General features: G+C 40.9%; 5 protein-coding genes across 10 annotated transcripts in view; 2 read left to right on the top strand and 3 right to left on the bottom strand.

The window, feature by feature from the left end:
- Positions 1-1,956, bottom strand: part of LOC117230095 (painless) — a 4,507-nt gene extending 2,551 nt beyond the window's left edge. Inside the window, exons 1-4 of the mRNA XM_076524496.1 lie at positions 1,862-1,956; positions 1,338-1,530; positions 883-1,231; positions 64-802 (exon numbers count right to left, since the gene is read on the bottom strand). Coding sequence (XP_076380611.1) covers positions 64-802; positions 883-1,227 — 1,084 coding nt within the window. The 5' untranslated portion in view covers positions 1,228-1,231; positions 1,338-1,530; positions 1,862-1,956. The remainder of the gene's footprint in view (positions 1-63; positions 803-882; positions 1,232-1,337; positions 1,531-1,861) is intronic.
- LOC117230097 (gamma-tubulin complex component 2) overlaps positions 1-6,161 on the top strand; it is a 13,761-nt gene extending 7,600 nt beyond the window's left edge. The window contains exons 17-18 of the mRNA XM_076524497.1: positions 5,686-5,846; positions 5,915-6,161. Coding sequence (XP_076380612.1) covers positions 5,686-5,846; positions 5,915-5,999 — 246 coding nt within the window. The 3' untranslated portion in view covers positions 6,000-6,161. The remainder of the gene's footprint in view (positions 1-5,685; positions 5,847-5,914) is intronic.
- On the bottom strand, positions 2,146-25,741 carry LOC117217363 (N-acetylglucosamine-6-phosphate deacetylase). Of its 2 annotated transcripts, none has more exons than XM_076524507.1 (8): positions 25,331-25,741; positions 24,915-25,189; positions 24,684-24,813; positions 24,537-24,625; positions 24,303-24,447; positions 24,055-24,231; positions 23,808-23,978; positions 2,146-2,964 (listed from the first exon to the last, which is right to left on the bottom strand). In XM_076524507.1, exons 1-8 carry the CDS (start codon positions 25,539-25,541, stop codon positions 2,909-2,911), a joined length of 1,254 nt encoding a protein of 417 aa, XP_076380622.1. In that variant the 5' UTR covers positions 25,542-25,741; the 3' UTR covers positions 2,146-2,908. The 2 variants fall into 2 exon arrangements, with proteins under 2 accessions (XP_076380622.1, XP_033320809.2); XM_033464918.2 differs by lacking the exon at positions 2,146-2,964 and adding an exon at positions 10,185-11,003.
- On the bottom strand, positions 5,649-10,772 carry LOC117217341 (transient receptor potential cation channel protein painless-like). Its single transcript, XM_076524495.1, has 5 exons — positions 10,634-10,772; positions 9,533-10,155; positions 9,078-9,426; positions 8,259-8,997; positions 5,649-8,181 (listed from the first exon to the last, which is right to left on the bottom strand). The coding sequence occupies exons 3-5, from the start codon at positions 9,420-9,422 to the stop codon at positions 6,701-6,703; spliced, it is 2,565 nt and encodes an 854-aa protein (XP_076380610.1). The 5' UTR covers positions 9,423-9,426; positions 9,533-10,155; positions 10,634-10,772; the 3' UTR covers positions 5,649-6,700.
- On the top strand, positions 11,609-23,289 carry LOC117217359 (uncharacterized). 5 transcript variants are annotated; one of them, XM_076524499.1, is made up of 24 exons: positions 11,609-11,788; positions 15,467-15,600; positions 15,672-15,729; positions 15,797-15,867; positions 16,616-16,792; positions 16,926-17,024; positions 18,293-18,391; positions 19,234-19,332; positions 19,415-19,513; positions 19,582-19,680; positions 19,753-19,851; positions 19,926-20,024; positions 20,101-20,199; positions 20,276-20,374; positions 20,439-20,537; positions 20,616-20,714; positions 20,790-20,888; positions 20,949-21,047; positions 21,155-21,256; positions 21,628-21,726; positions 21,822-21,920; positions 21,996-22,100; positions 22,354-22,613; positions 22,825-23,289. In XM_076524499.1, exons 2-24 carry the CDS (start codon positions 15,492-15,494, stop codon positions 22,906-22,908), a joined length of 2,451 nt encoding a protein of 816 aa, XP_076380614.1. In that variant the 5' UTR covers positions 11,609-11,788; positions 15,467-15,491; the 3' UTR covers positions 22,909-23,289. The 5 variants fall into 5 exon arrangements, with proteins under 5 accessions (XP_076380614.1, XP_076380615.1, XP_076380616.1 ...); XM_076524500.1 differs by lacking the exon at positions 21,155-21,256; XM_076524501.1 differs by lacking the exons at positions 20,949-21,047; positions 21,155-21,256.

Here is a 25,741-nt window from a genome sequence, read left to right as displayed (position 1 = left end):
TACGTTTTAAGTCATTGTCATCTGTACATACTAATGTACAAAATTCAAGGAAACCGTCTTTACCGTCGGTACAACGAACGTTTACTTGGTCCCTCTCGAGGACCAATCTGAGACATTCGAGGCGATTCAACGTGTCCTGCGAGCCACCACTACCGGGGATTCCTAGGTCGATACAAACGGTGAATAGTAGCCTGTTCGCAGCCTCGACGTCCATATCAGCGAAGTTGTTCAGTAAGAGACGGAGAATATGCGGCGAGTTCTTCTGGATCGCTATGTCTGCGGCTTTCTCTAAGTTATAACTGACAGGTCGTCTCTTAAACAATTCGGAGATCGCGTTCTCGAAGTTTCGCTGGGCGGCCATCGCGATCAGATTCTCGGCATCGATCTCCGCATTGTTCGAAATATTTTTTAGACACTCCAGGAAACTCTTCTCGTCGTTTGCGGTCAGGTGGTATTTGAGAAGGTTCACATCCGGACGCCTATCTACGGGAGGAGGTAGCAATAGGTCCGGTAGCAGCCTCTTTAGAACATCCCTCGTAGTCTCTTTGTTGTAATCCTTGTAGCTGTCCAGGTCTGGGGCGAGTGTCGCTTTATCCAAGATCAATTCCACCATAGCTCTTTGCTTCCTCATAGCCGCCATATGAAGCGGGGTCAGACCTTTGCTGTTAACCACGTTCGGACTAGCCCCCTTCTCCAGTAATAGTGCCGCGCATACCAGGTTGTTGTTACTCACTGCTATGTGCAGAGCGGTTTGAGAAGCAGCCTGCAGATTGGGATTGACCATAGGGTTCTCCAGCAGCACCTGTCGATGACAACTTGTCCTTGATAGCATTCTAAAGTGTTCAAAGTTGCCGTAGTATTAAATTCGAATATCTGACGTACCCGTAGAACATCCTCGTGACCTTGTTCCATGGCGTAGTGGATCGCGGCATAGTTCGCATCTTCGTTGATCCTGTTCACGTTGGCCCCCTTCTCCAAGAGAATTGGAACGAAGTCCGTGAGACCTTCCATGCAGGCGATATCCAGGCAGGTCTCCCCCGGCTCGCCGGGGTACACGCGGTTTATGTCGACGCCACTTTTTGAGATTTGCTCGAGCAGACTTGCGAAGAGCTTGATGTTCCTCGACCGCAGACTGTCCAAAAGCTGTTCGTGCAGTCGAGTTCTCGTGAAAGACGAACGGTAGTCTCGCAACAGGTGCATCTGCAGAACCTCATCCTCTCGATCCATTTTTCTGAAAAAAAATAGATTGTTAAAATGGCATGGTCTGTAACTTGAAAATTTTTTCGCTACTTTGATCATTCAAACGTTGAATAGAGAAATCGATAAAAGTGATTTACCTGGCAATTCGAAGATGTTAGATTTCGGTGCTTGCCGTGACTGCGTATCATTCGATATAGACGTTTGGAATGGAAAGAAACGTTGTCCGGATGCGTTTCCTGTTGTCAGCGCTGGCTCGAGTTCGAGTGAATAGGAATGCCGGTGGTAGCCAGCGTGCTGCGTGCTTCTTTGCGTCCGCGCGGTTCTTACCACCTGTAGAATAATCGGATAGATATAAAGTAATTCAATCGGTTCGCGATATTCGAGGAACGTGGTCGATAGTAATAACCGGAATAATGATCTTATCTAATTGCAATTCGGCTTGGCGAGTTCATCGTCGTGAAACAATCTCGGGATTAATGGAACGCCTGTATTGAAATGTTAAAGGAAATGTGAAGAATATCCAAAATTATTTCTAATTACATACTATCAAATCGATACGTGCACGATCAACTTGTTGCACGGATCGTATCTAGCAAATATTCAGTGATCTATATGATCGACAGAATCTCTGGAATGACGGACAAGAAATTTCGGATCTTACCATCGATCACTTTCCTACTCGATAATGGAACGATTCGACTTGGTTGTACATTACAAGTTCTCTCACGACTCAATGAGCCGCTCTGCTGACCGGTTCTCCACATCGTGATGTCAGCGTGGCAAGAGTGGGGCACGATTAAATGTCCGACAGTGTTCCGAACGCCGCTGCGCTCCCGACAGTGTGACTGGATGAATTAATACGACTCCTCCTCGCTGTACTGACGCATAGCGGATCGGATGGCTCTCAGAAAGCTGACTAAAACGAATTTATACGGTAGAATACAGTTGGATGTGATGTAATGTAATCATGTTATGAAATTTCACTGTAAAGAAATAAATCTGCAGTGCATTATTTTATATTACCCGCGTCGAAGTACATTTCATTTTAGTGGAAAATGTTGTATCCAATTGGGGACAAATGTTCGTGTTGGTCCATTTAAAACGAGCTTGCTTTGTGCTCTAAGTCGGAAACTACTCGTTAACGGATTCGAAGGTAATAGATGCCTATTTAGAATGTCACTGTTACAAGCTTGAAAATTTTCTTGTACTGTCTTCATATCCGTTCAAACTACAAACAAAAAACTACACCGTTTTTAATCTTTTGATAGTCGAGGGACATATAGAAATGTACTTTTTGAAAATGCTAATCAGAAGGACATGGTAACATTGGAAGTACATTCGATGCATTTTCTGACAGCATTCTCTTTGGTTTAATGCTAAAATTAAGATTTGACCTAGGATTTATAAAAATCTAAGAGCATGGTCAGAAGCGGAAGCAGGCCTCGCAGTCGCTTTCTCGTCATTATCCGCGAGAACGTGAGTCCCTAATTTTAGCTGGCTATTACTCCGGGCTCAGGACGCGGCAAGGTCAAAAGTCCAGTGTCGAGGATCACTACCAAGATCGTTGGGGTGCGTGGGTTGTGAAATCAAGAGTTCCGAATAAGGGAGCCAAGGCGATACGTTCGCGATAACCATCTCCGATGTATCGTCACCTGTGCAGGCCTCTCTTCTCAAACGTATTCCATCGAAGACAATTTTGAACGCACAATTATTCTCGGCACTTAGCGTAGAAACCATCCATCAGTAGAATCGACTGCTTTATATCTATGAAAAAAAGAACACAAGATTGCATTTATCCAAATTTTGCAAATATATTGACCAAACCCCATAAATAGTGGTATTGGATACACATTCACCCGGTGTGAATCAATGGAAAAACTGAACAATTCAGATCTGTGATTACATTGCGGAATCTGTGCATTCATGAGAAATATAGGATAATGAATACATCGAAAAATTATTGATATTTACGAATATTGTTACGTTATTCTAATGTAAGAGCACTATTAACCCTTCGTACTCGAAGCCGTATTAACTGTAAATTGACTGTGACTCATACAACAGTTAGACTTTCAACAATTCTTTATATTTTATATATTCTTTGATATTATAAAAATTATCTTGGAACGTGGTGTAATAATTTTTTTACTGGTGCCTCAGTTTCACCACTCGAGTGCAAAGGTTTAAAAGAAGAAATCTGCGCAATTCGCGCAGAAAAATTTTAAAACGCGCCCAACCCAGGTCGGTAGCGTTATCCTAGAATAACGGTGAGCTGCGCATGCGTCGACATTCTGAATCACTGCCGGGATCTATGTAGAGTGGGGATCGAGGGACGCGGATCGGCACTGTGCGCGATTACCGCCTGATTTGATCCTCAGTCAGGAACGCGTCTTCGGTGCGAGCAGATCTATAGGTGGTCGGTTTTTCCGTAATGCTCCACGAATAGTTCGAACGATTAAATCTGTGATTCAATTAGTTACCTTGCTGCTCCTCCACATCATCCTTGCACCATTTAAGGGAGCACAGCTGCTACATAATATACACAGGTGATTCGAACTTACATAAATTGTAAATCCAATAGCATGCAGAAGTATTCGTAGAAGTATTTCAAAGCAAACGATTTAAAGATGCTACAAACCCTTTTTCATTCGAAAATTGTCTGATATTTTCTTATTCGTTGAATTTTGTGCAATTCGCATTTCATTCGTGTATCTTTCAATACGAACTCGTGACGACCATAATATTCCCGAATAAGTCGGGAATAATATTTTAACTACATATTACAGAGTAATAATTAATTAATGAAATTATATTGTATAAGTGACGTATAAAATATCTCGAACTTAACGATAATTTTTAACTGCAAAATGATATGCTTTAATATTGCATCTTAAATATGTACTCACGGCATTCCTCGAAGATAAAAACTAATTTATCGTAAGTTTGAGAACGTAAAACGTTGATATTTCGCAACTCAACATACATACTACGGACTTGAATACGATTGTCACTTGTAATCCGTAAAGAAACCAAACAAGTTCATTACCCAGATTTGAATCTACTCGAGGATTTAGATTCAAGTTTCGTACGCTTCAGCAGTTGGATTTAAGTTCGACTACTTTTAGTAGTCAGATTCAAACCTGAATACTTCCATACTTCGGTGTCCAGGTTAAATACTCAAATTCGATTGCTCGGATGAAGTTTCGATTACGCCAATACTGCAATTCGAATTTATACCACTAAAGCTTGAAACCCATTTGGATTCTTGACAAGACGATCGAATTAGGAATAAATCGATCTATATGTAAGATTCTATTTAAATTTATTCGGAAAATGAATATTTTCACAGAACGGGAAACGGATCGCGTGAAATTGCCGGTGGATCGCTATGTTCCCCATTTCCGCGAATCAGTTGACTGATTCGCGGTCACCCCAAGGTCATACGTCAAAAGCACGCCAAGGAAGCGTTATTACCCCGGTTACGTCAAAGGAACGTGTTTCTTTCGCTCCCCGGTGTCGCCGAGATTGGCTTTTGGGGTGGAGGACACGCCAAGGTCACCCCAAGGAAGCGTTATTACTCCGGTTACGTCAAAGGAACGAGTAAAATTGAATTTGTAATCAAAGAAGTTAGCACAGTCTAGTTATTGCAATGAAATAAACGAAATGTTTTCCTTGACAGGAAAACAGACCTGACGGTCTTGTGCATTGATCCGGCACAAAATACAATGAACCGAAGATTACAGTGTAGCTTCGGTTTTGGTAAATTTTTCATCCAATCGAAGGATGAAGATTGAATTTAACCATAGCAATCGGGAATCAATTAAGGATTTTTCGTAGGAGAATTTGTAGATTGGTAGCTTTCAATTGAATCGCATGCACAATAGCGTGTTCCGTGGGAGGATCGATAAAAGGTGAACGCGGGACGAAAGATAACCGGCAGTACACGCGACTAGGTTGAAAAGGAACTGCGACATCGAGGGTAAGGCAGAAAAGTAAAAAGCCGATGAAGGAACAATGGGAGAGGTGACACTGTTTTTCGTTAATAACTCGTTAACGGTGCCTCGGAGAAAATTTTCGTAAAGGAAGAAGTTGCTTCAAATGATCTGAGGAACTCGCCATTTCCGGATTGCGAGACATTTTTGGGACACCCTGTATATTCGCATGTGACCGTTTGATCGATCGAACTGACAGATCACCGTTGATCCTAGTGCTGCATGCTAATCAGAGGAAATTAAGAACGACTCAACTTGTTTCTTCTCTAACCGCAGGTGAAACTCGAAGTAAATTCTTAAAAAGAAATTGTTAAGTCGTTACGGCAGAAGCTATGAAATTGGCTTCTTGGGAAGATCGATGAACTAAGATGATCAAACGAGGATTGTTTCACACATTAACATATGCTCCTTAATCATAGTTTCACAAGGGGTCTATTAGAATGTATCGAATGAAACTTAAATATAATCAGTTTATTTCTGTCTATTTTGTTAGAACGAAAACGGAGACGCATTGAAAGAGAATGCAGGAAGCTTTGAAGAAACAATTGTATCGCTGGACGATAAATTTACGCAAGTATTAACGCGTCTTCTGGACAGAATCTGTGATCTAGGAAGTGATAACAATAATGAAAAACTGTTGAATGTATTCTTTAGGTGAGTCGTTGATTTACAAATGTTAAAATTTGATAATCATATTGACATGAATGTTAAATTTTTTTCAGGCTAGATTTCAATCTGTTTTATACCGACATTTTAATACGACGTGGGAAAGAGAAGGCAACCACTCAAGAGGAGGTCTCCGGATGACTGTTAAATATTCGTATACAGTAAAATTAATTTATAAACGCACATGCGTATACACAATTGCATCACGAATTAAATAATAAGTGGCATCGAGTAATTATGTACCGATCTTAAATCGAAAATTCGCACTTTGAACAAATGTACTTTAATTTGTTATCCTTAGTAGTTTAATTGTTTTATTTATTTGCACAATTATCACGATCGATTCACTATCATGTACACAAAAGAATGTGATGCGTTTAGTCACCAAAATTTTATATCAACTAATGGCACTGCGGTAAAAGCAATACATACAACTTATTTATCGTACAATGTTCATACTCCAACAATGACGCATCGCACTTAATTTCTATGAAATTTAAATATTTAATTCGATAAAATTATTGCTTTGTTTATAGTCTGGAATATAAAATTCTTTAAATAGTTTAATCATAAGTATAAAAATCTTCGAACATCTTAATCGTAAGTCAACAAATTATAAACAACATATAAAGTCGAAGATTATAGATGATTTTTTTGTAAAACTAAATAACTTAATTAGAATTGAGAACAACAGCGTAGCTACTACGAAATGATATATCACTTTTCTATTTTTCTATTTTATCGGCATCAGTGCTGATGGAACAATGTATCATTGAACATCAATGATCCTTGACGTTTGTAAGCGAAAGAAATTAGAAAAATACATATATAGCTAAAAGTCTTCAAGAAGGAGTGCTATCATCTGTCCTATTATTGTTGTCGAGGCCCTGCCTTAGGGCATTCGGCGAAACATCGATCAAAACCAGCCTTTCTTTCACTTTGTTTAATTCACCGATGATTCTTTCAGTGTACGATTCCCGATCTTTCCTTGAAAGAATCACCCTAGCTCGTTTGATAATACCGGAGTCCATCTTGGAGCTATCGTAAGGCTCAATACTGAGCGTACCATTATTTAAATGCCCCGGGAACATAAGGACCTTGGGCGCCAAGAAAACGAGAGGATTGCACTGCCAGTTATGAAGACAGCAATTCGGTAGCCAGCAATGCGGTGCGTGATCGTAGTCCGTGTTGATTATTGTATTTTCAACGTAAGAAATCAACCTGACCCTGGAAATCAGGCGAATCAACTCGGCCTTGCCGAGAATCTCGGTTGTGTCGTTCACCGCCAGACCATTTAGAAGATTGAGCAGTACTATGACGATCAGAAAGACGAACAAGACGAAAACCAGACGGCTCATGTATGGATAAGATTTGAATGGTATTTCGTCTGCATCGAATTCGCCGGTAAGCATGATAATGGTTTTGAACATTGACTGACCAAGGTCCAGGAAATTCTCGTTGTGCTGGAACAAGATGAAGAAGGCTAACGCGAACGCGAAAATGAGGAGCGCGTAGACGGCCAAGAACCGCAGGAACTTCCAGAATACCGTCTTGAATATTTCAATGTCCGCGGACAGCCAGGAGTACTGGCTCATCATGACCACCAAGTGCCAAGCGGACAGCAGTGTCACTAAAGCAGCCATGCTATCAGGGCCCACGTCGTATAATACTAGGAACTCAAGAACCACCAACACCAGTTCGCACCAGTTCCCAAAATTCGATAAGTAACAGCACGGCGACGTAACTAGCTGTAACAGCTTCCAAAACGCAAGTATTGACAGGACAATGCTGGCAAGTGTTCTGAAAATAATAACAGCGGGTGGTATCTCTGGTAACGCTTCGGAAATTTGATTGTCAGATTTTGTGAATGTTCTTGTCCCCGCTGCACCAATGATATATGCGTTCAGTAGAACGTAAAGAAGCAAATGGAAGGCGAAGCTCGCACGGAGGACGAGGCGTATTTTCTGCCACTTCAGATAGATGAACGAGGACAGCAGAGGATGCATCAGCAGATGTTTCAAATCGGCGTTGCCGGCGATATACTGGAAGAGGTTCATCTCTCGTCTGCGTTGTTCCGGATCAGTATTGTGAGGATTCAAGCATCTGTAGTCGAACTTGATTACACGGATGTTTGTATGTTCTTTTTTATCGGCTTGGATGCAGTCGTCGAAGTATTGAGACAGTATGGACGCGGATATGTCGTAGACTGCTGGCGAACCGAATTTGTTCACGTGGCCAATGTAGCTCCCCTTTGCCAGCAGCATCGCCATCGCTTCGCGACTGTCGGCTCTTGCCGCATAGTGAAGAGGAGTATTTCCTTTCCCTAGAACAAAATAATACGTTTTAAGTCATTGTCATCTGTACATACTAATGTACAAAATTCAAGGAAACCGTCTTTACCGTCGGTACAACGAACGTTTACTTGGTCCCTCTCGAGGACCAATCTGAGACATTCGAGGCGATTCAACGTGTCCTGCGAGCCACCACTACCGGGGATTCCTAGGTCGATACAAACGGTGAATAGTAGCCTGTTCGCAGCCTCGACGTCCATATCAGCGAAGTTGTTCAGTAAGAGACGGAGAATATGCGGCGAGTTCTTCTGGATCGCTATGTCTGCGGCTTTCTCTAAGTTATAACTGACCGGTAGTCTCTTAAACAATTCGGAGATCGCGTTCTCGAAGTTTCGCTGGGCGGCCATCGCGATCAGATTCTCGGCATCGATCTCCGCATTGTTCGAAATATTTTTTAGACACTCCAGGAAACTCTTATCGTCGTTTGCGGTAAGGTGGTATTGGAGAAGGTGCACATCCGGACGTCTATCTACGGGAGGAGGTAGCTTTAGGTTCCATTGCAGCCTCTTTAGAACATCCCTCGTAGTCTCTTTGTTGTAATCCTTGTAGCTGTCCAGGTCTGGGGCGAGTGTCGCTTTATCCAAGATCAATTCCACCATATCTCTTTGCTTCCTCATAGCCGCCATATGAAGCGGGGTCAGACCTTTGCTGTTAACCACGTTCGGACTAGCCCCCTTCTCCAGTAATAGTTCCGCGCATACCAGGTTGTCGTTACTCACTGCTATGTGTAGAGCGGTTTGAGAAGCAGCCTGCAGATTGGGATTGACCATAGGGTTCTCCAGCAGCACCTGTCGATGACAACATGTCCTTGATAGCATTCTAAAGTGTTCAAAGTTGCCGTAGTATTAAATTCGAATATCTGACGTACCCGTAGAACACCCTCGTGACCTTTTTTCGTGGCGTAGTGGATCGCGGCATAGTTCGCATCTTCGTTGATCCTGTTCACGTCGGCCCCCTTCTCCAAGAGAATTCGAACGAAGTCCGTGAGACCTTCCTTGCAGGCGATATCCAGGCAGGTCACCCTCTGCTTGCCGGGGTGCATGCGGTTTATGTCGACGCCACTTTTTGAGATTTTCTCGAGCAGACTTGCAAAGAGCTTGATGTTCCTTGACCGCGGACTGCCCAAAAGCTGTTCGTGCAGTTCAGTTCTCGTGCTGGACGAACCGTAGTCTCGCAACAGGTGCATCTGCAGAACCTCATCCTCTCGATCCATTTTTCTGAAAAAAAATAGATTGTTAAAATGGCATGGTCTGTAACTTGAGAAGTTTTTCGCTACTTTGATCATTCAAACGTTGAATAGAGAAATCGATAAAAGTGATTTACCTGGCAATTCGAAGATGTTAGATTTCGGTGCTTGCCGTGACTGCGTATCATTCGATATAGACGTTTGGAATGGAAGGAAACGTTGAAATAATGATTAGATTATCGATTAGATGATGATTAGATATGATATCTAATTGCAAATCGGCTTGGCAAGTTCATCGTCGTGAAACAATCTCGGGATTAATGGAACGCCTGTATTGAAATGTTAAAGGAAATGCGAAGAATATCCAAAATTATTTCTAATTACATACTATCAAATCGATACGTGCACGATCAACTTGTTGCACGGATCGTATCTAGCAAATATTCTGTGATCTATATGATCGACAGAATCTCTGGAATGACGGACAAGAAATTTCGGATTTTACCATCGATCACCTTCCTACTCGATAATGGAACGATTCGACTTGGTTGTACATTACAAGTTCTCTCACGACTCAATGAGCCGCTCTGCTGACCGGTTCTCCACATCGTGATGTCAGCGTGGCAAGAGTGGGGCACGATTAAATGTCCGACAGTGTTCCGAACGCCGCTGCGCTCCCGACAGTGTGACTGGATGAATTAATACGACTCCTCCTCGCTGTACTGACGCATAGCGGATCGGATGGCTCCCAGAAAGCTGACTAAAACGAATTTATACGGTAGAATACAGTTGGATGTGATGTAATGTAATCATGTTATGAAATTTCACTGTAAAGAAATAAATCTGCAGTGCATTATTTTATATTACCCGCGTCGAAGTACATTTCATTTTAGTGGAAAATGTTGTATCCAATTGGGGACAAATGTTCGTGTTGGTCCATTTAAAACGAGCTTGCTTTGTGCTCTAAGTCGGAAACTACTCGTTAACGGATTCGAAGGTAATAGATGCCTATTTAGAATGTCACTGTTACAAGCTTGAAAATTTTCTTGTACTGTCTTCATATCCGTTCAAACTACAAACAAAAAACTACACCGTTTTTAATCTTTTGATAGTCGAGGGACATATAGAAATGTACTTTTTGAAAATGCTAATCAGAAGGACATGGTAACATTGGAAGTACATTCGATGCATTTTCTGACAGCATTCTCTTTGGTTTAATGCTAAAATTAAGATTTTACCTAGGATTTATAAAAATCTAAGAGCATGGTCAGAAGCGGAAGCAGGCCTCGCAGTCGCTTTCTCGTCATTATGCGCGAGAACGTGAGGCCCTAATTTTAGCTGGCTATTACTCCGGGCTCAGGACGCGGCAAGGTCGAATGTCCAGTGTCGAGGATCACTACCAAGATCGTTGGGGTGCGTGGGTTGTGAAATCAAGAGTTCCGAATAAGGGAGCCAAGGCGATACGTTCGCGATAACCATCTCCGATGTATCGTCACCTGTGCAGGCCTCTCTTCTCAAACGTATTCCATCGAAGACAATTTTGAACGCACAATTATTCTCGGCACTTAGCGTAGAAACCATCCATCAGTAAAATCGACTGCTTTATATCTATGAAAAAAAGAACACAAGATTGCATTTATCCAAATTTTGCAAATATATTGACCAAACCCCATAAATAGTGGTATTGGATACACATTCACCCGGTGTGAATCAATGGAAAAATTGAACAATTCAGATCTGTGATTACATTGCGGAATCTGTGCATTCACATGAGAAATATAGGATAATGAATACATCGAAAAATTATTGATATTTACGAATATTGTTACGTTATTCTAATGTAAGAGCACTATTAACCCTTCGCACTCGAAACCGTAATAACTCTAAATTGACTGTGACTCATACAACAGTTAGACTTTCAACAATTCTTTATATTTTATATATTCTTTGATATTATAAAAATTATCTTGGAACGTGGTGTAATAATTTTTTTTACTGGTGCCTCAGATTCACCACTCGAGTGTAAAGGTTTAAAAGAAGAAATCTGCGCAATTCGCGCAAAAAAATTTTGAAACGCGCCCAACTCAGGACGGTAGCGTTATCCTAGAATAACGGTGAGCTGCGCATGCGTCGACATTCTGAATCACTGCCGGGATCTATGTAGAGTGGGGATCGAGGGACGCGGATCGGCACTGTGCGCGATTACCGCCTGATTTGATCCTCAGTCAGGAACGCGTCTTCGGTGCGAGCAGATCTATAGGTGGTCGGTGTTTCCGTAATGCTCCACGAATAGTTCGAACGATTAAATCTGTGATTCAATTAGTTACCTTGCTGCTCCTCCACATCATCCTTGCACCATTTAAGGGAGCACAGCTGCTACATAATATACACAGGTGATTCGAACTTACATAAATTGTAAATCCAATATTATTTCAAGTTAATACATATTAAATTATGTGCAAAGATTGCAGTGAGAGATTCATGCAGAAGTATTCGTAGAAGTATTTTAAAGCAAACGATTTAAAGATGCTACAAACCCTTTTTCATTCGAAAATTGTCTGATATTTTCTTATTCGTTGAATTTTGTGCAATTCGCATTTCATTCGTGTATCTTTCAATACGAACTCGTGACGACCATAATATTCCCGAATAAGTCGGGAATAATATTTTAACTACATATTACAGAGTAATAATTAATTAATGAAATTATATTGTATAAGTGACGTATAAAATATCTCGAACTTAACGATAATTCGAACTGCAAAATGATATGCTTTAATCTTGCATCTTAAATATGTACTCACGGCATTCCTCGAAGATAAAAAGTAATTTATCGTTAGTTTGAGAACGTAAAACGTTGATATTTCGCAGCTCAACATACATACTACGGACTTGAATACGATTGTCACTTGTAATCCGTAAAGAAACCAAACAAGTTCATTACCAAGATTTGAATCTACTCGAGGATTTAGATTCAAGTTTCGTACACTTCAGCAGTTGGATTTAAGTTCGACTACTTTTAGTAGTCAGATTCAAGCTTGACTACTTCCATACTTCGGTGCCCAGGTTAAATACTCAAATTCGATTGCTCGGATGAAGTTTCGATTACGCCAATACTGCAATTCGAATTTATACCACTAAAGCTTGAAACCCATTTGGATTCTTGACAGAACGATCGAATTAGGAATAAATCGATTCGTAAGATTCTATTTAAATTTACTACGAATCATTCGAATAAAATACTATTCGCCTGGTGAACAAGCGTCATCGTGTGACGAAAGTGTACGGCTTCAATTAACGCGGAAATCGACGACACATCGATTATTGATTCAATGACTCGTTGCGCGCTGTTCCACAGGATTAGCAAAATTTGTGATTTCGTAATTCTCGCGTCCGCGTTATCAATCAAATACCCGAGCACCTTTCAGCGACACCTGAAAGAGTTTCGGTGTCACCGCGTTATCGAATTATCCGAGTGGGTTAACCACAAGGCACCGTGAGTCATCGAATTATTACGAACAATAATAGACGAAGTAAGATAAATTGCCATTTATGTCTTTCCGATCCCGACCGACGCGCGACGCGATCCGACACCGAGTACGCGGTGACATAATATTTGTTTACGGCGATAGCTCCATTATACAGAATTACTCATCGCCCTTCTTTACGGTAAAGGTGTAACCGATGCCGAAATACCCATGACGGTAGCGCGTTACACTATGAATGAAATTTCAGATTCCATTGTTTACTTGTTTACTATATACGACCGAATTTCTCGCCAGTTCTTCAACTTTCGAAATTCAGTCGTTCGTACTCTTTTCATCGATCGACTGGAACACACGAAAAAGATATTATTATCGTTATTTAAACAGCGCTAAGCCGACTTAACAGCGCGATCGCCGCGCTTTCTCTTTATAATGCACCGCAGAATAAATATCCAAAGACACTGGCATTCACTAATTTCTACGTTTCGCCGCGATGAACACGCACGCTGCAAGCAAACGCTTTCCCCGCGACGGTACATGCAATTCCTCGAGATCTGATTTATACCACGGCGACGGATTTCCCTCGGGTAAAATCGGCGGGAAAAGATGCGGGGAACGCGTCGGCGCAGCTTAAAAGGCGATGATTTTCGTCTTCCACGAATCATTCTTGCACTCGTTTTGGTCATGCCGGTGTGTGCACGCCGGCCGTTCTCTGGCCTGCGTCCTCGCCGTATTCGGCAAATGAATATCTTCACCTATGCAAATCGGGATCGTGCGATTGCTCGTTATTGTTCGAGCCGTTTCGCAACCGGTCGGTGCAACGATCCGTGGACAGGAAACGGGTACCTGGTCGCGTGAAATTGCCGGTGGATCGCTACGATCCCCATTTCCAGCGGCTTCTGTCAGTTGACTGATTCGCGGTCGACTTTCTGTCTGGAGCCGGTCTGGCTCTGGTCTGGTGTAAATGTACAGGAGCCAGAGGCAAGCAGGTTTTAATCCGTGGAAATTGATACCGCTACCTGAGGGGACCAAACGACTGAGACTCGAGGCTTCACTCTTAGATCCGATTTGTATTCCGTTCGAGTTCTACGAAGGTTTTCCTCAGGATTCAACGGCTGCGCAAACATTCGTATCGCATCATTCGAAACGTTTAGGAATGACGATAACCAAGGGCAACGTGTTGCTGGCAATTTGCTGGAGAAACAGGAGGATGCTCCACGATGTCACCGCGAAATTCACAGCGATGATATTAGGCACGCGGCATAGAGTTGTTCGCGCGCGATATCGTCGCGAGATAATCGCATAAATCACCATAACTCTGATCCGGCTCGAGGATCGCTCCAAATGCAATGATTATCGTGGCGATACACGCGAGTACAAAGGTACCATAACGTTGTAAAAGTAGGCCGTGAGTCATCCCGTTCGGGCCGTATTTATTCGGGTTGTTTTTCAACGCCGTACAATTTGTGATATTCATGTTTTATTCAGTCCAATGCCGAATGGTGGGCGACTTCTGGCTACCCACCATGGACATACTCTTATATGGAACTTCGTGAGTCGGTTTCTGTGGCCCGGCTTTCGAAGGCCGACGCTGAAGTTGCGCAATCCCGAGGAAAGCTTGCTGCCACCCATTGCTACCTCGCGAAGGGAAAAAGGACAGCGTGACAAGCTCCTTGAGGTTCCCATTCGGTGTTTTATCTCGTATGTTCGCGTCGATCGGGAATAGCCGGGGACAACTGGCACGGTTTCGATTTAGAAGCTGCCGGTTCGGTCGGCAAATCGATCGTCGGGAAAGATCGTTTTCGAGCTAATTAAACCGTTAATCGATTGGATCGATCGTACCGGATCAAGAGCCAATTGAAATGGACTCGATTGGCTTTCGATGGAGATTCAGGCGTCGACAGAGATATCATATTAATGGTGCGATGAACCTGTCGAATCTGAACCCATTTCCACCCCTTGCTAGATTATTATCTTCATTCTTTTCGATATTTATTTATTTATCGTAAACGATTTATTTATTTATTTATTTAGTGTAAAAGTCATGCTCTGTCCTAGCTTAAAGGCTGCAAATTTGATATGTTACTTTGTTATTGCTTCTCTTGAATCTGAACCCATTTCCACCCCTTGCTAGATTATCTTGATTCTTTTCGATATTTATTTATTTATTGTAAACGATTTATTTATTTATTTATTTAGTGTAAAAGTCATGCTCTATCCTAGCTTAAAGGCTGCAAATTTAATATGCTATTTTGTTATTGCTTCTTTTGAATCTGAACCCATTTCCACCCCTTGCTAGATTATTATCTTGATTCTCTTCGATATTTATTTATTTATTTATTGTAAACGATTTATTAATTTATTTATTTAGAGTAAAAGTCATGCTCTGTCCTAGCTTAAAGGCTGCAAATTTAATATGCTATTTTGTTATTGCTTCTCTTGAATCTGAACCCATTTCCACCCCTTGCTAGATTATCTTCATTCTTTTCGATATTTATTTATTTATTTAGTGTAAAAGTCATGCTCTGTTCTATCTTAAAGGCTGCAAATTTGATATGCTATTTTGTTACTGCTTCTCCGATTCAGAAAACGATAACTTATTGCGAGGAGAATGGGCGGTATAACGCAGAGGCCCTGGACACCAACGAAAAGACGAGGTCCCATCGCGGCAGAATACACCAGTCCTGGTCCAGCCTGTGTCACCCTGCCACCATTGATTGGTATTTACGATTGTTCGATTTCCTTAGCATCGCCAAGCTCGAGAGATGAATATTGACAATTGAGCTTTCAGGAAAGACCGTTCCCGACTCGAAGCGAGGCAGAGCTCCGGCCTTCTCTTTCGGAAGCAGGTAGCAGAAGCTATCGTAGAAATCGATCGTGTAACGTACTAATATCTATTTTTATAATAATTCGAAGGCATTCTGCCAAAAACGACAGCCCTGGACCAGGTCCCGGACAATACAACGTTTCCGGGCTCAGCGCGAAAGGTAATTTCTCGCGTGTTTCTCTCACTTCGCGGCTATTCGATCTTCGAGGATTGCAGAACAATTGGACGAATTTCGGAAAAGAGTTTGCTATTCGTTTCGATAAATTCGCGAATCTACTTTTCGATCCACTGCTCGATATAATGTCAATCTATCAACAAATGTAACGTTTCTATCCGTCGGGTCAGTCTAAGAATCTGTCGATACGAGAGGCTATTCATCGATCTAATAAGTCTATCAGGGGATCGCTACGTTTGCAGAACAGTGTCCTCTGAAAGTGTAACTCGGTCGGAGCGATGATATTGCGAGCGTCGCTATTCAGCGTACAGAAGCACAGATGTATCGATCAAACTAACGGAGCAGCGATATTTCGCAACAGCGTAGGCCTCTTTTAATGGACGTCGTTCACGAAATTCCTTCGCCCTCGGGGCCGATAATTTGTGCGATATCACGTCGACAAAATTTTTTCATCCCCGTTATTTGACTTCGGAGCGATCGGAACTCTTGCTAGACACTCTTGCTATATTTTCCTAATTATTAAATTGTTCGGATGAAAAGAGCTTCATTGAATTCATATGAAAGATTTGAAACGCGAACTTGAATTTGCATTTTCATCAAAGTTCACGATCCAATCGGTGGTTACTTCGATGGTCAGAAATTCAGAAAAATTCGTAGCAGTTCATTGGAATCCGTGCGGTTGCTTGAAAATGCCACGAGTCTGATTTCATGTTCGACTGCTATGAATTTCAAGGGAAGGATGCAGCGCCTGCATCGTCGTTGCACGGCCGCAGCAAGTCATCGCGGCAGGAGTCGACGCCGGCGCCTGGCGATTACAATCCAGAAAAAGCGGAGAAGATCATTCTGGACAGCTCGCCGAAGTACTCTTTCGGCATTAAAACGCAAACCGAAAAAGTTAGCTGCACACCTGGTAAGCGTCTCGTTCGATTCTACAATGTACATCGGACTTCCGTCACGAAAATAGTAAAAATTCAAAGAGAAATCCAGCTTGCGACAAGTGCTGCGAACTTGTCGGAATTAATCTAATTGCATCTTGATCGTAGCACCGAGCGACTATTGCACCGAAAAAGTGAATCTCGACAAAACCCCCGAGTATAGTTTCGGCTTAAAGCCGCAGTTGGAGAAACCGAACGATGCTCCTGGTAATTACAAATCACAAAGCCTAGCGCAAACCCCTCCGCCTCGGAACGCTAATTGACAAGTTATTGGTTGAACATACTAATTGCAATCGAAAGCGGAACACGAATTTGCTACCTGAAATCGCTGATAATTTTAACAAATAAACGGCATTATAATATTCTTTCGATATTAATACTAGACCTATCGAATCGAGACAAATGTACAGGGTGTCCCAAAAATGTCTCGCAATCCGAAAGTGGCGGATTCCTCGGGTCATTCGAAGCAACTTTTTCCTATGCACAAATTCCCTCCGAGCAACCATTAGCGAGTTATTAACGAAAAACAGTGACCAATGAGAGGCGAGCTCGGCTGGCGCGAGGCGACCGAGCCAATGAGCGGAACTGGACTTCGTGCGCTGGGCCGCCTCGCGTCAGCCGTACTCGATTCTTATTGGTCACTGTTTTTCGTTAATAACTCGTCAACGGTGCCTCGGAGAAAATTTTCGTAAAGGAAGAAGCTGCTTCAAATGATCCGAGGCACTCGCCATTTGCGGATTACGAGACATTTTTGGGACATCCTGTATTTTCGCATGTGATCGTTTGATCGAACGAACTGACAGATCACCGTTGATTCTAGTGCTGCGTGCTAATCAGAGGAAATTAAGAACGACTCAACTTGTTTCTTCTCTAACCGCAGGTTAAACTCGAAGTAAATTCTTAAAAAGAAATTGTTAAGTCGTTACGGCAGAAGCTATGAAATTGGCGTCTTGGGAAGATCGATGAGCTAAGATGAACAAACGAGGAATAAAGCCTCGTTAAGCGCTTTAGGTATTCGAATGTTAATTTCGTTATGATTTTGAGAATGATCTCCGGTAGATACCTACTACTTTTGCGCAGTTCTGCAACCTTTTCATCGGCTACCTGTTTCATTTCGCAGCTTGATAAACTATTAATTCTTCTTGCTCGCTGTTCGAGACTTCCTCTTTGATGTAGACTATTAATAATCTTGTAGGTAGTACCGTTTCGATCAACAGTGCATGAACCGAAACGTTTGGATCGCATGCGTTACGCTTACTAAGAATTTGTTCACTGTAAACAGAGAGTGTCGGCGTAATCTACTCTCAATGATACACTATTGCCAATTTCAGCCAGAAATAATTTCTGTTTCGAATTATTCGGTTAAGAGTAGCGCAGTAGTCTCTAGTTATTTTTCGAAATTTCTAACGGAAGTTATTGATGGCTCAACGGGGAACGGGCGGTTAACATTTCTAAATATTTACTCTGGTACACAGCGCCTGGAGCTTATTGCCCGGAAAAGGTAAGACTGGACAACGCTCCGCAATTCAGCTTCGGGCTGAGGCCTGCTCTCGAGAAGCCGAATGACACCCCAGGTAATCATTTCAATTATTTGCTGAATTAGCGCTTCGCCGACCAAAGCGTCGCTCGAAAGACTCTCGACGCGAAAGCAATCGAAGAGCTCGATATTCCGCGCATTTTTTGATACCGAAATACGACACACGAACGCGACTCTTGTGTCAACGATATTACAAAAACCGAATAACAGACTGTTCGAACTTATTTACCAATCACTCTACGCGTCGTCAAGGTCTGATTTGTCAGAGACCATTGAACAGGATTCTGAGAACACGTTGAAATTTCCGACGGGAACACGAAACGTAAACATTCCGTTCTGCTTACTTTTGACACTTTCGGCTGGACTCTGGTCAACGAAGCGACAAAACGTTTTCGTCACAAAAAGATATTTCCTTTGTCTTATCCCCGTACCGTCTTTGTTATTCTTCCCTACAAATGTGTGCCACAAACAGGCTGCTTTTTTCTATCTACATATCGAGTGTCCCAAAAATGTCTCGTATTACGGAAATGGGGGGGGGGGGATAGCTGAGGTCATTCTAAGTAACTTGTTCCTTTGCGAAAATGCAATCCGCGGCTTTGTTTACGAGTTATTGATACCATGCAACTTTTGTGTGTCTGAAACATTTTTCTGTATTATGACAATATCTTTGGAAATACTTTCATGTTCATATATGACCCACACATATCCATCTTTCCATCTATTCACCTATAAATCAATCGATCAATCATCGATCAATCCGTCCATCTACACATCGATCAGTCTATCAGTCAATGTGATGGTATCAACGAAACGTGTTCGCGTCAAACAAAACGTTCTATGGAATCGCGTGCACAAATTCTTGCATGTTGATTTTTGTAGCGCCTGGCACCTACAGCCCGGAGAAGGTGAACTTGAACAAAGGTCCTCAATACAGCCTCGCGGGCAAAGGACGCGCGGAGAAAGCCCACGACACACCTGGTACGCGAGTCTTTTCCTTATAGCGTCTGCTCTTGAAAAAGACCGAATCGATCGAACTTAATAGAGACATAATTATTCTCAGCACCAGGTACGTATTGCCCGGAAAAAGTGAAGCTGGACAGCGCGCCGCAGTTTACGTTTGGACTCAGAACGTCGCTCGAGAAGGTGAACGACACTCCAGGTGAGATGATCGTTCGACAGATGTGCTATTTTCTGGGGAGCAGCTGACAGATCCGTGTATTTTCGCAGCTCCTGGCGCTTACAGTCCAGAGAAGATTAACTTAGACAGGGGTCCGCAGTACAGCTTAAGCGGTAAGGCTGCGCATGAGAAACCGGATGACACACCAGGTTTGTAGTCCTCTGTATTGCAATACAGTCGGGGTGAAACGGAGATCTTATTTAATTTACAACGACTTACAGCACCTGGAGCATACTCCCCTGAGAAGGTAAATCTTAACAAATCGCCTGAGTATAGTTTTGGACTGAGAACTTCGCTCGACAAACCGAACAGCAATCCAGGTAAAGAACTATATGATAAAATAAAAAAAAAACTGTTTTCATTAATATAGAAATAAATGCGGGACTTTTTCTAGCACCTGGGGATTACTGTCCGGAAAGAGTGAACTTAAATAAGGGTCCGGAATATAGTTTAAGTGGTAAGGGCCCATCTGAGAAACTAAGTGACACCCCAGGTTGGTATGAGAAATCTTTCGTCTCCGCGGTACACAAAATTTTGTTCTTATTTTACTTTTACTTTTTGTACCTTAGCACCAGGAACTTATAGCCCCGAGAAAGTAAATTTACATAAGGGTCCGGAGTATAGTTTGAGTGGTAAGGGGCCATCTGAGAAACTAAGTGACACCCCAGGTTGGTATGAGAAATCTTTCGTCTCCGCGGTACACAAAATTTTGTTCTTATTTTACTTTTACTTTTTGTACCTTAGCACCAGGAGCTTATAGCCCTGAGAAAGTAAATTTACATAAGGGTCCGGAGTATAGTTTGAGTGGTAAAGGACCCTCTGAGAAACCAAGTGATACTCCAGGTTGGTATAAAATATTTGTAATTTCTACAGTAAGCGAAATTTGATCTTCTTCTGTGTATCTCAGCACCAGGAACTTACAGTCCCGAGAAAGTAAACCTAAATAGAGGTCCACAATACAGTTTGTCTGGGAAGGGGAAGCCAGAAAAACCGAACGAAAATCCAGGTGACTAGTAAAAAAGATAAATAATAATAATTCCCGTAGCGGATAATATTTATATACATATCATACTTGTTATGGCAGCACCTGGCACATACAGCCCTGAGAAGGTAAATTTGGATCGAGGCCCTCAGTATAGTTTATCTGGCAAAGGATCACCGGATAAGTTCAATGATAATCCAGGTAGTTATCATAAGATATATGAAGGTTTATCGTAGAGTATACTAATTTATATGAGTATTGCACCTGTTGCTATAGCACCAGGGACATACAGTCCTGAGAAAGTAAATTTGGACAGAGGTCCTGAATACAGTCTATCTGGCAAAGGATCGCCTGAAAAAATCAATGATAATCCAGGTAAGTAACGTAACAAACATGAAGATACTAAATGAATTAACATTATATTAATTATTGTAGCCCCAGGAACGTATAGTCCTGAGAAAGTAAATCTAAATAAAGGACCCCAATATAGCCTATCCGGGAAAGGGTCGCCAGAAAAGCCCAATAACAATCCAGGTGAATTGATTTGAACTGTTGCTGGAGCTTGTTACTTTGGAAAATTCAGTTGGTATAGGTTTAACAGTTGGTATACTCGAATACTAATGTTTTGATTGCCTTGGTAGGCCCTGCTGATTACTATCCAGAGAAAATAGTAAATCTGGAACATAAACCTTATTTCAGTTTTGGTAACAGAAAACCATTGGATATACCTAGGGATACGCCAGGTAATGGTGTGGATTAATAACCAACTAACGACGTTCCCTTTAGAGCTTATCATCTATTTAACGTTGGTGCAGCCGTCGATAACAATTAGAGTTTTTACTACTCGGAGATTTTTTTGCTTTATGAAGATGTCTCAGGAACGCTAAGAAACCTCATTCGAGAAGTAGTACAAGCCCTAATTAGAACACGTAATGCTTTTCAAGTGTGTTAAAAGAGGATACTCTAGCCTTCTAGATTTCTTCTTTGCTTCTATTCCCTGCACCTCTTACACATAACAGTTTTACTATGAACATGTCTTTCACTTAGATTCAGATACAATTATGCAAATTAAAGACATTGACAACATATTAGCATTGTGTCTTTAATTTTGTAGCTCCTGGCACTTATTCTCCAGAAAAAGTCAATTTAGATAAGTCTCCAGAGTATTCGTTTGGCGTGAAGGCATACGTCGAGAAACCCAATAATCTTCCAGGTAATAAATATTTTTTTAAATCTTTATCATTGTTAATCTAGTATGAAATGAGGTGTCCATTCAGTAAGTGTAAAACATTTTTGTATTGAATGCAGCACCTGGAAGTTATCACCCAGAAAAGGTAAACCTAAACAAATCTCCACAGTACAGCTTTGGACTCAGGACTAGTGTACATGAAACTAATTCGACACCAGGTATAGATACAGACACTCTAGAACTTATTTTCTCGTATCTTCTTGTGGCATTCAATAAGTATACCTCGTTTAAAGGTCCAGGCGAGTACAGTCCAGAAAAAGCTATGCTTTTGTTGGAAAAAGCATTGCGGTTTACATTTGGTTTTAGGACGAACGTAGACAGACCAAACGATATTCCAGGTACTGCTTCTTTGACATCGTTTTGCTGTATACCGTCAATACAGTCTCTGGGAATATCAGACTCTGTTTCGTTAACTTATACAAGGAGAGTCGTTTAACTGCCACCTAATTTGACTTGGAAACTATTTCATTTGAAACAGTTTTTAATATAATTTTTTAATACATTTTTTTACTTCTATAGCGTAGAAGTAAATTTAGGTGATGCTGTAACGATTTCTTAGAATTATGTTTCCTCTTCTCTAATCTGTTCCAGCCCCAAACGTTTATAACATTCCATCCACACTCGGTGGGACGAAGGAGGGAAACAAAAAAACAGCACCAGCTTATTCGATTTCTGGTAGGCAGAAAGTGTTCACCGACGATAGAGTTTTGGTCCCCGGACCTGGCACCTATGAAGCCGTGAAACCGGACGCTGTTAGAGTGAAAAGTCCCGCTTACAGCATGAGCGCTCGATTTCAGTTGCCTGACGATCATTCGCAAATCCCAGGACCCGGAGCACATTGTCCGGAAAAAGTATTAACAATTTCTCTACAGCATAGACAATCGTGGACAGCCTTCCGAAAATATTTTCTACTGATCTAAAAACTTTCATCTTTTTATACATATATCACCCTTTTCAATCTTTTTGTTATTTCATTAAAACTCTACGAAATTCTTTTTATTTTCTTTTTTATTGTTGAGTTTCAGAAAGTTGTTTAAAATTCACGGAAATTGTCGTTTGCAGGTAGTTCTTGATATTCCTCCGGCACATTCATTTGGCATTAGACACTCACCATACATATGCAACCTGAAGGACGTTGTTTATTAACATAAGTGTCTTACTGGAGCCGATGTTCGTCATTATCCTATTCTGAGATAAAGAATCGCATAGCATCGACGTAACAGTAAATAATATCTCATTCTAAAAGCGGCGATTTTACGCGCGAGCAATCATTTCCCTTTAACGCTTTGCAAAACTGATTGCAAAACTTGACGCTGCTAACTAATTAAATATGCTATTGAAACGACGTTTGTACTTTCATGCAAAACAGTTCAGTAATATGACTGTGTGCTATAAACTGTAATAATTGTGTTAGTACGAGTACTAACGATTGTCCTTTTTACTGTATGTACGTACTATGTTTCACAACATAAAAATATGACAAATAACTTATGTAACTTTTGTAATAAAATTTGCATTTTCGTGTAACATGTACATATATTTATTGTGTTCAATAAACCATTGATTACTTGGGAAAATGATAGGACATTCTGGAAGTCTCGCATATGAAAAAGCTTCAGCTTATAAAATAAACGTTAGTTTATTGATCAACAATCGAGCCTTTTTTATCATTCAATACAATAGAACTAAGAAACATTGTTCTTTTATATATGTATATAAGTTCATATATGTGTATATAAGTAGAAAAAAGTGACTGATATTTATGCTGAAGTACTTTGTCAATTATATTAGCACCAGACTATAAGTGATACGAAAATCCTGCGGATTAACAATATCTTCGGAAGTATGAAATATATAAAATATATCTTTTAGTTTGTATATAAAATTGGACGTGATTACGGTATACAAATAAGTAGATGAATACTTTTATGGCTAGAGCAATATTCACAGCCATTCTTCTTTTATATAAAATACGTATTTTGATGTAGGCATTTGAAATGGATACAATCACACTCCGTATTACTGACCATTTTCGAAACACTTACTTTTGTAAACGCATTCACCGGAAATCCACGTAGACAGTAGGTCCAAATTGTCGTCTAACAATACTAAATCTGCGTCTGCACCATAGTTCAAGACTCCTTTTGTTTTCTCAATGCCAAGAGTCCTTGCTGGGTGAAGAGTCGCAGCTTCCAAAGCCTCCACTATCGAACAGTCTACAAAAATAGATAAAAACATGTTATAACGTATTTATATATATTATAAAAATATGTTAGACGAACGTTGAAGTACCCGTTGCTTCTTTGAAGAGACGAACACATTTCGACATCTCTGCCGTACTACCGCATAAAGTATTTGTTCCAGCGATGTATGCCCGACCTGCCCGCATTTCTATATCTAATTGCCCTAACTGGTGTATGCCTTCCTCTAATCCTAGTGCTGATATTGCATCAGTTACCAAAACAAGTCCTAAAAAAGTGGAATAAATTATAACCATAAGATACAAAAAAAGGTTCCGCAATATTGAAAAAAAACACAACCTTCTGGGTGTGTCCTATGAGCTATACGCAATGCGGCAGGATGAGTATGAATACCATCCGCGATTATACCATAATGAATGTTCCTTCCTTCTGGAATTTTGTTGGAAGTTAGAAGTCCAACTAGCCCTGGATCTCTATGATGGAACTGTAAACACAAATTTCAAATTTATGACTTTTATGTCGTTTGTTCAATTTGTAGAAAATAATTGATCTTAATTTGTACGGTATAATTACCGGTAACATTGCATTGAAAAGATGGGTGATAAACGAAGCCCCACTTTTCACAGCAGCTTCACCTTCATGTAAGTTGCCTACAGAGTGTCCTGTAATTTTTCATTTTTTAATAGTAATAATAACATTAGCAACAATAAACTGTCTCACCAAGGGAAACCCTAATGTTCTGTTTACATAATTCTTCAATGACGCTTTGAACATTGGGAAGTTCTGGAGCCAAAGTAACCAGGGATACATTCTCTAAAGTTCCATACATATTGAGTAAGGACTCGAAACCCTAAAATACAAACTGGTATGTTTAAATCTAAATACATAATAAGTCTGTAATCAAAAAATAAGTAACTACATTTGCTAAAAAAAAAATTCGAAAAAACTTGCCTTTTCTAAAGTTTTAATATAATTTTCTGGATGAGCACCTTTTTTCAAAGGACTAATAAATGGTCCTTCCAAGTGAATACCCAAAATAGATGCTCCTTGCATTCCACCATTTTTCCTCTTCATTTTTGGCAGTATTTCATGATACGTCTTACTGGGTGATGTTACCAGTGTTGGACAAAACGATGTCACACCAAATTCCAATAATTTTTTTGATACCTTATCTAGTCCTTCTTGTACTGTGTCGACATTGTGTGTGAAATCTACACCGAAGCCACCTGAGTAAAAAAGGATTGCACATTTCAAATTTCTTTTTTCTTGACAATACAAATGTAACAAAATTAAGTTTTTACAATTTGAATTTGTTAAATTTGAATTGAAAAACTTATAAAATATTGTGATGTACTTGCATCAAATACCATTAATTTGAAGATCAATATATCCAGGTGAAATTATTGCTCCGTCACAGTCAATTCGAATATCCGGTTTTATTTTTTCGTCGAAGAAGATTTTTTCCGGATCGACGATTTTGCCATCGCGTACCCATAGGTCCTCGAGCCAGATTTTGCCATTACGTACAATCCGACAATTGTGGAACTGTTTCAAAATTCCTTGACTCCTCTGTGTCATGTTGACACGATGGAAAATTGTTCCTGTATTTCTAAACCTCTCCTCACGAAAAGCTAATTATCAATGTAGTGCAACACCCTGTTTTGCATTATCAGTCACGCGTAGTTGTTATCAAATAATGGAAAACAGAAAGGCGCGTCAAGTGGCACTGACCGGATGATTTTTTAAAGATGTCGCTCAAACGAGCGTTTCGCATGAAG

This window comes from Megalopta genalis, chromosome 9, assembly GCF_051020955.1.
Source record: "Megalopta genalis isolate 19385.01 chromosome 9, iyMegGena1_principal, whole genome shotgun sequence".
Taxonomy (NCBI): Eukaryota; Metazoa; Arthropoda; class Insecta; order Hymenoptera; family Halictidae; genus Megalopta; species Megalopta genalis.
The sequence above is the reverse complement of the archived record's forward strand: the minus strand, read 5'-3'. Positions and strand labels throughout refer to the sequence as shown.

Coding starts and splice junctions, on each gene's coding strand:
- LOC117217341 (XM_076524495.1), bottom strand. CDS start 9,422: ATGGATCGAGAGGATGAGGTTCTGCAGATGCACCTGTTGCGAGACTAC. Junction 8,998..9,077: donor GTCACGAGGGTGTTCTACGG/GTACGTCAGATA, acceptor TGTCATCGACAG/GTGCTGCTGGAGAACCCTAT. Junction 8,182..8,258: donor AAACGTTCGTTGTACCGACG/GTAAAGACGGTT, acceptor ATTTTGTTCTAG/GGAAAGGAAATACTCCTCTT.
- LOC117217359 (XM_076524499.1), top strand. CDS start 15,492: ATGGGCGGTATAACGCAGAGGCCCTGGACACCAACGAAAAGACGAGGT. Junction 20,538..20,615: donor AAAACCGAACGAAAATCCAG/GTGACTAGTAAA, acceptor TTGTTATGGCAG/CACCTGGCACATACAGCCCT. Junction 21,921..21,995: donor TGAAACTAATTCGACACCAG/GTATAGATACAG, acceptor CCTCGTTTAAAG/GTCCAGGCGAGTACAGTCCA.
- LOC117217363 (XM_076524507.1), bottom strand. CDS start 25,541: ATGACACAGAGGAGTCAAGGAATTTTGAAACAGTTCCACAATTGTCGG. Junction 25,190..25,330: donor TATTGATCTTCAAATTAATG/GTATTTGATGCA, acceptor TTTTTTACTCAG/GTGGCTTCGGTGTAGATTTC. Junction 23,979..24,054: donor TCTCTTCAAAGAAGCAACGG/GTACTTCAACGT, acceptor CTATTTTTGTAG/ACTGTTCGATAGTGGAGGCT.